The sequence below is a fragment of the Melanaphis sacchari genome, unplaced genomic scaffold, assembly GCF_002803265.2.
Source record: "Melanaphis sacchari strain LSU unplaced genomic scaffold, SCAv2.0 Contig0_pilon_pilon, whole genome shotgun sequence".
Lineage (NCBI taxonomy): Eukaryota > Metazoa > Arthropoda > Insecta > Hemiptera > Aphididae > Melanaphis > Melanaphis sacchari.
Genome location: NW_020270366.1, coordinates 12,540,544 through 12,555,967, shown reverse-complemented (window position 1 = coordinate 12,555,967; position 15,424 = coordinate 12,540,544). Strand labels below are relative to the sequence as shown.

General features: G+C 27.4%; 3 protein-coding genes across 5 annotated transcripts; 1 reads left to right on the top strand and 2 right to left on the bottom strand.

Annotated features, from left to right (window-relative positions):
- Positions 1 to 1,419: 1,419 nt before the first annotated feature.
- On the bottom strand, positions 1,420 to 3,965 carry LOC112593618. 3 transcript variants are annotated; one of them, XM_025338105.1, is made up of 9 exons: positions 3,669 to 3,965; positions 3,357 to 3,520; positions 3,098 to 3,166; positions 2,926 to 2,964; positions 2,244 to 2,351; positions 2,069 to 2,175; positions 1,944 to 2,002; positions 1,771 to 1,874; positions 1,420 to 1,706 (listed from the first exon to the last, which is right to left on the bottom strand). In XM_025338105.1, exons 2-9 carry the CDS (start codon positions 3,456 to 3,458, stop codon positions 1,506 to 1,508), a joined length of 789 nt encoding a protein of 262 aa, XP_025193890.1. In that variant the 5' UTR covers positions 3,459 to 3,520; positions 3,669 to 3,965; the 3' UTR covers positions 1,420 to 1,505. The 3 variants fall into 3 exon arrangements, with proteins under 3 accessions (XP_025193890.1, XP_025193899.1, XP_025193907.1); XM_025338114.1 differs by having other exon boundaries at positions 3,357 to 3,508; XM_025338122.1 differs by having other exon boundaries at positions 3,357 to 3,492.
- Positions 3,966 to 4,152: 187 nt separating this feature from the next.
- On the bottom strand, positions 4,153 to 8,402 carry LOC112599660. The gene is made up of 11 exons (XM_025346662.1): positions 8,190 to 8,402; positions 7,938 to 8,096; positions 7,735 to 7,833; positions 7,630 to 7,672; positions 7,327 to 7,539; positions 6,664 to 6,793; positions 6,206 to 6,600; positions 5,410 to 5,663; positions 5,164 to 5,328; positions 4,595 to 5,078; positions 4,153 to 4,505 (listed from the first exon to the last, which is right to left on the bottom strand). The coding sequence occupies exons 1-10, from the start codon at positions 8,400 to 8,402 to the stop codon at positions 4,839 to 4,841; spliced, it is 1,911 nt and encodes a 636-aa protein (XP_025202447.1). The 3' UTR covers positions 4,153 to 4,505; positions 4,595 to 4,838.
- Positions 8,403 to 14,121: 5,719 nt separating this feature from the next.
- Positions 14,122 to 14,534, top strand: LOC112599646 (protein GVQW3-like). Its single transcript, XM_025346637.1, has 2 exons — positions 14,122 to 14,463; positions 14,517 to 14,534. Exons 1-2 carry the CDS (start codon positions 14,122 to 14,124, stop codon positions 14,532 to 14,534), a joined length of 360 nt encoding a protein of 119 aa, XP_025202422.1.
- Positions 14,535 to 15,424: the final 890 nt, after the last annotated feature.

Below are 15,424 nucleotides of genomic sequence, written 5' to 3'. Positions count from 1 at the left end.
CATCTGTATATATCATAAGACAATAAAATTAGATACATAACAATTTTTTTACTAATCAATAATCATAGTACTAAAAGTAAAATAAATGATTTTAATAGCCATGTTGGTATATCATTAAATAAATATACTTAATGATATAGGGTGACAAACCATCTCCGCTCAAAATTGTTTTTCATATATTATAATAGATCATTAAATTCAAATTTAGCATACCAATAACGGTATTAACAGTGATCCTCCTAATGAACTGATGTACAGCAGTACATTACTTGCCTACTTTTTTTATGTGTATTTAATGATTCTTAAAAAATATTGTTTTACTATTATTTATTTTTAAAATTAATATTTGTAATAGTATTCAAGGTACCATGGTATTACCCAAATAATAAGGTTTATAATAAACCGCTTATTAGAACAAAAGCTGAAATATCACATTTTTCAAAAGTATAGTGCAGTAGTTTCCAACCTTATTTATTCTATGCCCCCATTTTTAGATTTTCAAAAATCTCGCGCCCCCACCCCCACCTATAAATTGAAAAAATTATAATTTTTTTGTTTACTTTACATTTTACAAATAAACTATATAATATTCGGAAAGACTACTTTTATATTGATGATAGTAATTATAAAATATAAATAATTGTAAATAATATATAGTATTAAAGCGGCATTTTAAATATAATAAAATTTGATGAATAAAAATTTTACTTTGTGATCACTGCTTGCGCCTCCCCAGTGATATGTATATGCCCCCCAGGTTGGAAACCACTGGTATAGTGGGTAATTTATGTCTTCCCCGTAAAAATATACTTTTAACCATAAATGTATCATTGATATAGAAACTTTTAGAAATTTATGTTTATGCGTGTTTTAAACATATAATGTATTTTGGGGGTATGGGACTAAAACCCCACACAGTAATGCCAAGTTTATTATAAATTGTATAGTCAGAAAAATTTATATTTTAATCTATGGTGTAATGTTATTAAATTTTTATAGAAGTTGGACTATGTACAGCTAATGCTTAACACTTTCAGTTGTGAATAAAGAATGAAAAATTAATTAATTGTTGCAGGTTAGTGGTTACCTTAACAATAATAATATAGCTTTGTGCCATTGTTACTGTGGAGAAGGAAGATAATAATAGTTTCTTTAATTAATGTTTTTGTAAAACATTGGCTGGAGCCTGGATTTCTGGATAATCATTAAAATTACTTAGAAAATAAAAATTATTGTAATATATTTATTTTTCCAAACAATTCATCAAAATATTGTTGTCAATATTATTTATACTTGAAATTAAAAACAATATAAAATAAATCATGTTTTTAAAAATAACGTAACATATATCTAATTAGAAAATAAAAATACTAAGAATACAAAAAATATTAATTGAATTTAGGTTCATAAAAGATTTTTTAACTTTCCTTGTACAATATAGTAGGTATTTATAATTTAACTTTTTTTTAAATGAATTACAATTTTAAGAAAAATCATGATTGATTTTATGCAATAGATGATTTTAAATAAGTTTTGGCTTTTTCATAGTCATTGTCGAATCTCTTCAATACTATAATATTCTGAATCGTGTTGGTAAATCCATCTGCTACTAACATTTCTAATAAAACATCAATATCTTTAGGTATAACATTTGGAAGTGATTTGGGTGTATCCGATTTTATGTTTTCAAAAATGGTTGATGAGTTCTGTAATATTTAATATAGGTTTTATTTGAATTCAATTATTGTGGAAATTATATTGTAACTTTACATTATTAGACCCTGAAGTAGTTGTTGATAACTTTTCTTTGTCCTTTTTTGTTTTTTTTGGACGTACATATACACCGGGCTTACTTTCTTTTAGGTCTTCATCGCCTAAATTAATACATTTATTTAAAAAATTATAAAATATTTGAACTTATCATATTCAATTTTCAAACTTACCTAAGGAATCCTTTAATTTGTTTCCAGAATCTATCTGTAAGTACTCCGTCAAAATCGACCTATACATATACTTGAATGAGTTTTATAAATTATAAATACTAGTATTTATGTATTTATTAAAATACCTAATAGCTGAAAAGGTATTGGTTTTATTTTCATCAATTTTCATGGTAAATTCATCTGATAATTTATTGACTTGAAATGTTAAATTTTCTATTTTTTTTGATAAAACCTGAAATTTAAATTATAATTAATATTTTTCTTTTTTATATAAAATTGTAAAATACAATTTCACATTACCATAAGTTCAGCGTTTGTGTCATTTGGCAATTTATGAACTACAATTACTACAAGTTCAACATTGCAATAAATTTCTTGGGTTACAACATTATATGAAAGTTTTGTTTTCTATAATTGATATATAATGTTAATAAGTAGATAATTAAGTGTAAAATGTATAATTCTATAAATATTAAATTTTTTTTCTCAAAAACTCTTCGTAAAGATTAACTATAATAACATCATATAATAGTACTTGTTTATTATGTCTATACAGAAATTATCACCCACCCACCAGGTAACTTTCTGTTATTTGGATATTTTTTAAAATTAAAAAACTTTTAAATAAAAGTATAGTTTTTAAGTTAATAATTAATACTTAATGATTATATATAAATAAAGACAAAAAATATGACAATATTAAACGTCATACTCTTTTGTTTGTTTATTAAAAATTGAATGCCAAAATATCTCATTTAAAATTAATTATTGACAATATTTTAAAATAAGTTAATGAAGTTCATGAGAAAAAAGCTAATTTAATGCCAATCCACTTCATCAGTTACAATACTAAAAAATGCCAAAAAATAATGTCAACGATTAGTTTCTTATGAAATAAAATTATAACTTTGATAATTCATGAGCGAAATAAAATAATTTTAAATCAATAAACCTAATACTATGTTATACTGCTAAATTTTACCTTTAAAAATTCAATATCATCATCAGATTGAAGCACAGTCTATAAAAAAAATAAAATTTTAACTATGTAAATTTATTGTAGTACCTAAGTACATGTATAAGTAGTCATATTTTTATGCAGTATTCAAAGAGTTAATTGAAAATAATAGATTATAATATTAAAATTATCTCACCATTTTTCCATCAGGTCCTGGGTATAATATCACTATTTCATCTGTTTCCTCCAACTTTAATTCATTTTTCTATAAAATATCATAAATTAAATTGAATTTATAGAATATACCATATTGATAAAAATTAAATAAATTGTTAAGCTATCGTCTATACTAGAATGAATAGAAGCTTATGTGTAAGAAAAAAAATAAAATTAAGAGGTATTAGTAAAATTGTTGATTAATAATGTAACAGTTAAGTAAAAATCTATTTATTTACCAGTGTTTCAATGAATCCAGATATATTTGAAGGTGTTTCTAACTTAAGTTCAATCAATTCTTTTTCTCGGCGAATGTTAAATGTAATAAAATTGTTAGACATGGTGGTCAGGTATGTGTCGATTTTTCAATTTTAACTAAGTATGTGAATAACTATTAAATAAACTTGAGGAATAATTATTGGATTTAAAATATATTCTATAATACTATAAGAAATATGATGTATTGAAACCGAAGAAAAAATAATAAAATATAATTTAACAGTTTATCTTGTGTCCGTATCTGAAAAATTAAATTAATACTAAATAGTTACCAATTGATTAATGTATAATGCTAAATAATCGAGGAATAGAACCAAAACATGTGCTAACTGCTGACTGGTGACTATGCTCAAAACAACAAAACATTAAAACAGTACAAACTATATAGCAGTGTGCGCTGTGTAGAGTACAGACAAAGAAGAACTAGACGAATAAAAACGGAAAAACCTAAAAAGCTTATATGACAAAAATACAAAATTAACAAATCCTAAATCGGCATTTAATTTTAACATCTAATCACAAGATAAGACTAGATTAACACGAACTAAGATATACAGGACTGGAAACGACCAAATATCTCAGGGAACCCAATTGACTAACGAAAAGTACACATCGATTCTTGGCGCACTCTACCAGCCAATTAGTTTACTACTCATTTTAATTTTAATCATAGTATACATTTTTGACATTTGATAAAAAATTATAAAATAAATTAAAAAAATCTAATATTTTTGTACTATAGTAGGTATATTTTAATATTTATGAAACTGTAAGTTTAGAACATTTTTTCTTCTTAGCATTCACTTTTGCAACATTTTTATTAACTATTTGTGTATACTGCCGCATTCGCATGGTAATGTAGTATGACAAAATTGAAGTTAATGTATCACATTTGTGTTGACTACAAGGCCACTTAATGCTATTTAATGAGCCTGAAAAAAAATCATTAACCGTCAAATTAAATGCATCGCTGTAATCACAAAATTTAGAAAATGATTTTTCAATTTCTGTAATTAAAGAAAATAAAATCTTATTTGGGTAAGTTAATGCTCCTCTTGATTTTAAATTTGTCAGTACTGATTCCGGCCTATCACAAAAATCTGTTGTGCCTGAAAAATTATTAACTTTTTTAATATTTACTTTAGATTTAGATTGATCAGTTTCAAAGTGTTCCTATGTAGATATAAATTATACTTACCAACTATTGCCTTCTGACAGACCTTGCAATTTATATGCTTCATGAAGTACCTTGTTATGTATCCACATATATAATATAAAACACAGGTTTCTGTGTCAACTTTAAAATAATTATGATCATTATTATCAAATACATCTTCTACTTCTAAACCTACTGTCACATAGGAATCTAGTGTTTTACGTAAGTGCTCAATTTTTTTTTTTTTTCTGTGATGTCATTAGTATTAAAAATGGTTTTTAAATCACTAATAGTAATTTTGGGAGTTTCCAAACTTAAAATTGATAAAATTGATACTATACTTAGCATACTTGCCTACTTTAAAATCATTTTTAATCCCTTCAGCTGGGTATTTTCGATTCAAAACATCAAACAATAAATTTAATCTTTCAGTAAATTTTTGCGTTTCATAACTGTTTTTTAATGAATCAATCTTAATATATTCCCTATAAAACTGAATACCCTTAGCCATAGAATCACTGAATATCTGCAACACCATTTGTCAAATTTGTATAAATTATCATCTACAATTCTACAATAATGTCTAAAATATAAATATTTTGTTTAGTTACTTGAGTGGCTAGTTTCACACTCATTTTAGCAAAATTGTCTGGAGCTATATGTCTTGGTGTTATTTTAGGGCATACTTTGGTTGGAGAGTTTGAATTTCTTGCTATATCATTCATATATACATCTACATAATGTGACCATCTAATAAAAGGCTTTTCTGGAGACTCCTAAGTATATATATTATAACTTATAAGTATTATTTAAATGCAAAAGGTTTGACTTGTTTGGTGTTCAGTTATATTACTTACTCTTAAACTCTTTTTGTTGTACAACCTGTTTCTGACATTTTTTATTAGATGAGGTGCATCAGAAAACATGTACACCTTTTTATTGTTTTTCAGAGGATGTTCAAAATAATTTTTTACTTGGCCTTTTTGACCACTAACTCCAAGTTCAGCCCAAAGTTTTCTGTTGGTTGATGCTCCATCAGAAACCACACCATTGACCTTCGCACCAATACCTTCCAGAAGGCAAATAGCTTTTATGACGAGCTGAGCAAGAACTATACTTATTATAATTATTTAAAACTGAGTATTATTCATAATTTACATTTAAAATAAAAAATTAAACATTATTAAAACATATATTTTTCATTAAAAAATAACTTACTGCTTGTTATTATCAAATATTGAATATAGAACATGAACTAAGTTATACATAGTCAAATGTGCTTTAGAATTGTATGAAGACAGTAGATTTATAAAATAAATTATAAATCATTTATTTTACACGTATCAAATATTTCTTGAAACATCAACATGCAATACACAAAACACAGTACACAGGCCTTAAAATGTTAAATTGCGTGAGAATACAGATGACAAAACATAGAAAACACAAAACATAAATTGAGTTAGATTATTATTAAATATTTCCATTACAATATTATTATGACAACAACTACTATAGAATAGAACTGAATATATTATGTTTTACAAACAAACAGATAATACAATAGTACAATATTTTAAATATATAACATTAATTTTAATTGTTTGTACACCTTCCTTAAGCTAATGGTTGTGTTGAAGGTGTGAACTATACTAAGTAATATAATATTACCTTTTACAGGACCCCTAGAAGCAAACACTGCTACTGGCTGGGAGATATTTGCAGCTAAGCTTTGAAATATAAATACTAAACAATGATTAGCTTTTAACCCTGAACTTTTCACATCTTCACCAAAATCTTCTAGTCCAGAGTAATTTAAAGTTTTAGAATTTACACTAATACTTTCCCGTACGCATATTTCATCAAAAATTAACATGCCTTGCTTTTGATTGGAAGTAAGCATGCTAAATTTTTTTTTTAATAATTGGAAAAATTGTTTGTCAAATCCACATTGTGTATTAACAAGTGATAAATATTTACGTGTGGTACGTACAGAAGGCAAAGGTAAAATGTCTTGTTGTTTTAAAAATGTATACGTAGAAGGTGACCTATAAAAATTGAATTACCTTTCATTAATTATAATATTTAATTCAATATTAAATAATAATTACCGAATCCTTAATAAAATACATAATAAAATCCAGTCTTCACTGTAACGTTTATTATTTGGTATCGTCGCTCTACTTGTATTAATTATTTCTTTGATAATTAACTTCTGTGGATCATTCAAATTGTTTGAATCTAATAAATCATTTATAGAAGAGATAGACATATTTTTAATTTTAACATGGGACTGTTCTAATTCAGTGTTTAATTTAGATATTTTTGTTTGAAATCTAAAATACATATAAAAATATAATTACAATATTACATTATAATATTTAACTATCTGATATTGTATAATATAATTTCACTATGATTTTAATAAAAATATTACCTTAAATTACATTTCTGTAAATATTTTTTTTTTTTATATAACTTTATTCAACACACTGCGACGTGTTGGAGTCAGTGTAGAACCTATATATTTGTTTTTAGTAATCAAAGACCTACATTTGCGGTGTCTTAAGTAAGAAAACAATGTATTACAGTAATTGCACCTTTTTTTTTCATCTATTAGGATAGGACATTTAACGTGGTGCCAAAAGTTGCTTTCAAGATAAGCATTTTTCAGATGTATTCCTAAACATAAAATCAGTTGTGTTAGATTTTTTTCACCAAGAACTAAAAGTTAGAATATTAAGACAACATAGAAAATGTATTGTTATTAATACCGGGATAATCAATAGGTTTTGGTCCACCTTGACATGTCAATTTCCAATCAAAAGTAATTATTGCCTGTGTTATACATTCTATATTAATAGGATATGTTAGTTTAATCATTCCTATACTTTCAGGTTGAATACAAAACTTATTGACATAAAAGTCAATTGATAAATCATCTTTGAAAACTATTTGTTTTTCAATCACTAATTGTTTCTTACTTTCTTCGATGTTGAAGTTATTAATTAAGGGTTTGTATAAAATTATAGTCGTTTCATTTTTGTATAAATTCCATCCTACTGGTAATGTCATACTCTCAATTACATTATATTTAAAGTTTGAAAAATAGTCATACTCCTAGAATAACAAAAATATTTATCCTCACAAAACATATTTTCTAAATAAATTAAAATGTTTACTTTAGAACAGCTCAAACGTAATCGTTTACTCAGACATATTTCGTTATTATCTAGTTCTGTAGCTAGTTCTTGTGAATTAATCTGTTGATCTTGTATAACCTTTCATTTATAGCATAAAAATTTGAAAATTAACATTTGTTTCATTGTTTTATAATAATTAAGCATAGAAATATATTAATTGTATAAAATATTTTAAATGATACCTCTTGTCTGAATAATTCCCTCCTAAATATTTCTGTGTGGCATTGTAAATTAGATACTTTATTAATATTTTGAGCACTTTGAGAAATAAGATTCTCATGTACAAATACTGTAGGTATTGCCCCTTTCTTTAAGCCCGGTTTCACCCTTTGACCAATAAACTGTATATAATTTAAATAGCAAAGTTACAAAACTAAATATATCTACATAATATTATATCTACTTAATGTTGGTCTACCATCTACGATACTCACACTGCTGCAGATATCACTTGGCACAGAGTATGATGTTAAAAAATCATCACTAGTGAAATGTTCTGAGCAAACATATTTTAAAGGTGTTTTTTGATTATTCACCTTACTTACAGCAGTATTCCAAACTAATTTTAAATCATTTGGTACTTTATGTAAAGATGTTTTTGGATTTTTTTTTCTGCTAGTACATCCAACCACAGAACATACACGCATTTTGTAATTCAAATGTATAATATATATTCAATTTAAAATACCAAATAACAAAATAGTTCTCAAATTATTAACTAAAATTTACATTTTTGCAAATTATCATAACTAGGGCACTATAGAACTTGTTATAATATGTTATATTATATGTTCTATAGAGCATAGAGCCTTACCATAACTAAATAGATCTACTTAGTCATGCAAATTACTATAAATATACATAAATTGAGCGGCAAATTAAAAAAGGAACTTGGTGATTTGGTACATTTAGTTGTATTATAGATGGCGCTTGAGATCGATGTGTACGATTAGCTAGACAATTGTGGACCCATCTCCCGCACTCCGCCGATCATGACGTTTTCAGTCCTGTATATCTTAGTTCGTGAGATTAATCATTAATCAGAATTCACTATTCACTATTCAGTATGTCTATTGTCTGATAGTGCAATACGTCATTTGCCTATAAGTTATATTTTTTAAATTATTGCTTGCTGTAACAACTGCTGTTACGATGACTATGTGAGTGGGCACTAGGCAAGTTCTCCTAAAATATTATTGTTCTAATGAACGATTTTCCCAATTTTAGGACAACAATTATTAACATGTATAATATGTCTTATGGCAGGGGGTTATTTTAATTTGTCCGACATCGAGAATGTTACCATGACGTCATTGGTGCGTTCACGTGTGAATGTGTTCGTGCGTCGACCGGTTTCTGGGAATTACTAATTAGCGATTACACGAACGTTATCGAAATCGCGGTGGCTTGTGTCTTCAGTCTTGTGATCTATTAGTAACATTAGGTGTAGCCTGTTGTATAATAAATGTATTGACGATAAAAATTACTATTTTCAACTATTTATGTTTTTATTAACTATTTTATCGACACATCGAGAAGCTTGAAATTCGTGAGTACGTTTCATATTTCAGTAAACACCGTCCTTTATTATCCATTACTAAAAGTATTGTAAATGACGATTTTGTAGTTTAAAAAATTAAAAATTTAGTAAAATGTATACTCAATAAATAATTGCTGTCTTTGAAAAATAAATAATTCCTATCTTTGAAACTTGTTTATTTTTTACACGGGTTAAAAAAGTTACCTACAGTTTAATCCTCGTCTCCTCGTATCTAATATCAAATTGACATCGACATTCTTATGTCAACTATATTCAGTAGAAACAAGACATATACGATATACATGTACCAATGTATCTGTATGTAGTAGACAGTGTATTATAGTTATTTAGAATTCAAAATATTTGGACAATTATCTAATTATCTAATTAGATTAATCTAATAAATAATTAAAAATTATTATTATTACAACTATATTTTCCTAACAGTGTATATTTCTAATAACTAATTCTCCCAATTTATTTTTAATTCTTAATTAGTTATTCGATGTCTTTTATTCTTAAAAGTAAAAATACATTATTAGATTGTCTTTCAATTATTATAAGACTAAATTATGAATTAACAATTAACCGAGTATACTCTTTAAATTGAGTTAAGGTTAGGTTAATTAAGTTAATCCCTAAATTATTATCCAATTAAAAAAAAAAATTTGCTCCAATTTTGGGAGAATATTTAGTTGAAATAAAATTATAATAATAAAAGTATGGTAGGTTCATAGATAATAATATGTATTCAAATGAAATATTCGTGTCTTATTTTTACTCTGATTGTAGTTATAAAGTTGATATTCATATTCAATTTATTCATTTTTTAGTTTAACTGAAATTGACAGTGGCAATAATATGACAATCATTTTCCAGACGGATAACCTATTGAGATTTTGCCATTTATCAGATTCATGATGCATTAAATAAGTAATAGTAGTGGCTTAATTTATGCTGTACAAAGTGTACAAACACTTGTCTTATTTATTTAATTTTAAAACTCTTAACTTACCATTTTACATAATAATAATTGTAGTTACGTATTAAATGTTTCTTTTAAATTATGAAAAAATCTTCTAGTATAGCTCATTCGTTTAGACGAATAGATCACCACTATAGTTATATAATATGTAATGTACACCATTTAAATAAATGCATTATTATCTCCTTCTTCTTCTTATAATATAAAACGAAGAATAGTTCGCATTTTATCCGATAAGTATATTGCCAATCGGAAAATTAGATTTTTTTTCTATCTATATGTCGTACCGCCGTTATCACCCGCCGCCGACGACCGTTATCGTTATCGGTCGTTATTATTACTGTTAAACTCTTTTTACAGTTTTTTCCGCTTTTTTGGTTTTTTGAGACGATTTTCTGTCGCGTTATCGAGTTTATCGCGTAGAGCGTGTCTTTTTCGTTCTGTGCGTGTGCGGTTTTTTTTACGCAGATTAGGTCCTCGGCCGTATCCGTAATGATAACAGAGGCGGGCTCCGGTCGAACGTATTTTTACGATTTTTCTCTGAACGACGAACGTGAGTCGGTTTTGCTTTTTTCGCGTCCGTGTGATCTCTGATTGTGTAGAACGCGTCTTTTGCGAGCCGTTTGTATGCCATTTGTCCCTAATTTCGGTTCGGAAAACGCGTACGCGCAGTGTGTTATAAATCACATTATTTATCTGTATGAAATACGTGTTATTTTGTTTTCGGTGTCTTAACTCTCAGACACCTCCATTATTTCATCAGTACTGTCTCGATAGTATATAAAATACTTTATATGTATAAAAAACTGGCATACCATTTAGTTTTTTGCATAAATTTGGTGTGATATCATGATATATATGTATGCAGTGCGTACTCATTGTGAGAAGAGGGGTTCATGGAGTTTGAATTCCCTCTATTGGCTATATTTTTTTTTCTATTTCATATGAGTATCACAATATAATATTTATAAATCAATTTAAAAATTGGTTTATTGTGAATAATTGTGATAATGTTGTTGCGTGCCAATATCAGATCCAGGTCCAAGGTGTTATTTAAAAGAAAATGATAACTCTTAAGAACAATAATGTATTTATTAAGTATAAATAAAGTTCATGTAACTGATACAAAAAGCGGCTGAGTGCCGTGAAGGTGCTCAGGTCTCTGTGGCTCTGGTACATCTGCTATTGCTGATCTCTGGGCTCCCTTATATATGAAGAAGCTTCTTGTTATTGTAGTCCATAGCCTTTCATTTTGTATTTATTCTTGGAATTGTTTTGATACTTGTTTTTGGTAAAAACAATCTCCAAGATGCAATCTTTCCCTAATTGTCAACTCGTGCAAATGCAATAATGTATTTCACTCGATCTCGGAACACGCAATGTAATATTGCGATGTTTATTATGATGTTGAAAGTAGAAAATGCAACAAGATTCATAAAAGTATGTACCTACTATCTCGTGTTATGATCATTAATAATAAATCCAACTCCCCGAAACGTGACATGGTCATGCTAATACTTATATTAGCAATATTACATATTATACCATGTATACTTATATTTAACAATAAATCTCGTAGCCCATAACAATGTGATGATTTTGTGTGTGCTTAAACGCCTGATTAAAATTAATTTATAGTTTGTACTGTTTCTAGTGTGGCAATATTGAAAATGCTATATTGTATTTATTATTTTATTATGTACGTTATAGTATATTTTTGATTTCATATGTGGTTTTCCCATGTAGAAATCATAATCGGCCAAGTATAAAAATTATATAAATTAACATATATATATTTATCTATTTATAAAATGTTCAATAATGTTCTTCGGATTGAAGGACGATTATTATCGATCAGTTGTCGTCCATCATCAATGAAATAAGGTATATCTTGGTTTTAATTCAATAAGCGCAAATCACCCAAAAACATTAAGGGGCTTAGCACCAAAAATGTTTGAGGAAACAGACCAAACTCATGAGGGGCTTCGCCTTCACACACCCCAATAGTACTACACCATATATTATATAAATAAAAATTTAAAATACAAATCAAACAAATAGAACTAAACATTTTATATAAAAAAGATATATCTTTTTTATTATTATTTATTTATCAAAAATTTAAAGACAAAGGGCGCTTATTTTCAGCAAACTTATTTAAAATTATGTCACTATAAATGACTATATCGCTCTCAATATGAATTATCGATAAGTCAGATAGTCTTTCCTGACCCATCGTAGTACGTGTTCAAGATTTTATTCTTCTTATTGCAGAAAAGCTTCTTTCACATAAAGCAGATGAAATCGGCAAAACTAAGGCTACTTGAAGTAGCTTGAACAGATTTGGATAAATAGTTTTGCTGATTACCTGTTTTAACTCTTTCAAGCCAAATTTGTTACCAAGTTGAATTGCAAAATTTCTAGCAACTGTCATTTCCGACTTCAAACACTCCATGTTTATTGAAAACAAATCTTTAAATATAGAATTATTTTATTATATAAAAATTTACTTAATATAATATTTAAAAGGGATTTAAAAATATTTTTCAAACCTTGTAATGGTTAATAAAATATAATGAATTGGTAAAGTCAAGACTTATAAAACTCTCTTTTGCTTGGGCTAATTTTTGCGATTCTTCGGAAAATCTTAATTTTAAATGACTTAAAATGGTATCAACAATAGGGTTGTAAAAATGATTACGCCGATAGTTTTGAATTTGTTTGTCTATGGTTTCTGTACATTGTATTGGTAGCTGTTGTTCTGCATCAGTAGCAACAGTAACATCAAATTCTCTTAAATGATAAGGTTCAGTATGCTGTTCTTTTTGATTCTAAAAAAAAAAAAAATAATAATAACTACATTAACATTTAACATATTTTTTACTATTTATTTAAATAATACAAAAGCAAATTGAAGTGTTAACTACTTAATATTAATCATAATTAGTATTTAATTACTTTTTGGAATATCAAGTGAAATATCATTTTTAGATGCAAAATTTGAAATTTTATCCCAAATTCCAGAAAAGTGATCAATATTTCTCATTTCTTCATATGTTTTTATCACTCCATTTATGGTATTTTTAGCATTGCTCAAATTAGTATTTTTTTGTTGTAACTGCTTACTCAGTATATTTATTATTTTCAATATTTTATGGAATATAAATAGATGAAATACAAATGTTGGAGTTTTCATCAAGTTCAAGAGACCTTTCAATAGAAAAGATATAGTTACTAATTAAGTAAAAATAAAAGATATAATAACTAGTAATGGGTATTAATAATGAGAAACATTTTAAAATTATACATTTATCATTATCATAAATTAAAATGTTCGTATAACTGATTGTTACCAATTGTTATGGCACATCTCTATTTAAACCTTTTTTTTTCAGTACCGATTTTTGTAGTAGGTGAGACGGAAGTAATTGAGGCCGAAAATGTTTCAGATTTACTTGAATGCTGCAAAGACTAAAATTGTAAAAAAATTATATTTACCTAAATCTATATAATATACATATACTGTATAAACTTAGCCTAATACTGATTGAAAGAACATACCTCAAATTCCTTGTCTGTATTCGACATTTTTTTATTGAAATATGAAAAAAATGTATTCATTTTTTTTTTTTATGTATTTAATTTATGTAGTATGATCAAAAAGTTCCCGGAATTTATTTATAGAAAAAAAAAAAAAACTATTTTTCTTATCAAATATCTGTTTATTGGAATTAAAAGTAGACATTATTAGCTATCTGTAGGTTTTGTCGTTAAAATTACATTAGTCTCATGTGAGTCATAATCGTGTCCATACGAAACGGAGTTTACGCATATTTTCAAAATGTCACAATTTGAACAACGCGCTAACATTAAATTTTGTTTTAAACTTGGAAAAACTGCTGCAGAAACGCTTGAATGTTTGAAAACAGTTTATGGCAATGAAGCATTAAAGAAAACAGCCGTTTATGATTGGTTTAAACGGTTCAAAAATGGTCAAGAGTCACTCGAAGACGAAGAGTGGAGTGGCCGGCCGCCAACTTCAAAAAATGATGAAACAATCGAAAAAGTTAAAAATTTGGTGCGATCAGATCGTCGTTTACGCATTCAAGATATGGCAAATGCATTAGGAATATCGTATGGTTCAGTTCAAAACATTTTGAAAGATGATTTAGGAATGCGGAGCGTTTGTGCGAAATTTGTTCCACGCATTTTGACCGAAGACCAAATGGAAAACAGAAAATTGATTGCCGCTGAACTTTTCGAACGTTCTGTAAATGAAAAAGATTTTTTATCAAAAATCGTTACAGGCGATGAAACTTGGGTTTTCGCTTATGACCCAGAGACAAAATTGCAGTCATCAGAACAACATCGTCACCGAGGCCAAAAAATCACGTGTTGTCAAATCACAATTGAAGGTCATGTTGATTGTGTTCTTCGACAATGAAGGGTTAGTTCACTGGGAATTTGTACCTAATGGACAAACAGTCAACTCATGTTTTTATATTGAAGTTTTAAAGTGTTTAAGAGATTCAATTCGGCGAAAAAGGCAAAGAAAATGGGAAAATGGTTGGTTTTTGCATCATGACAATGCACCGTGCCACTCGTCTTTTGCAGTTCGGCAATTTTTAACGGATAAAAAAATTTCTACAATTCCACAACCCCCGTATTCGTCAGACATTGCTCCATGTGACTTCTGGCTGTTTCCAAATCTAAAACTTGGACTCAAAGGTGAACGTTTTGCGACGATTGAAGACATTAAAGTTAACGCAACAGCAAATCTCAGGGCCATTCCAATTAGGCCAGGCAAAGAAGAAAAAATGGCAGAAAAAAATCCCATTGTACTTCGTTCCAGTTACATGTGCTATGATGACCAAACGAGACATGTCTAGTGTCTACGCGTCTTCGAAATTGTTCAATTATTATGGTACCGTTTAGTATTTTATTATTTTTGCTATAAAATTATAATTATATTATTATTATTACATACTATATTTGTATTTACTTATACGTAGTAGGATCAAAAGTTCCAAATTTCATTTATTTTTATGTATACAAATTTAAATATAAAATCTACTTAATCTCCTTCAAAGTATCGTCCTTCAGTACAGACAACTTACTCCAACGACTTTGTAACTACTGAAACA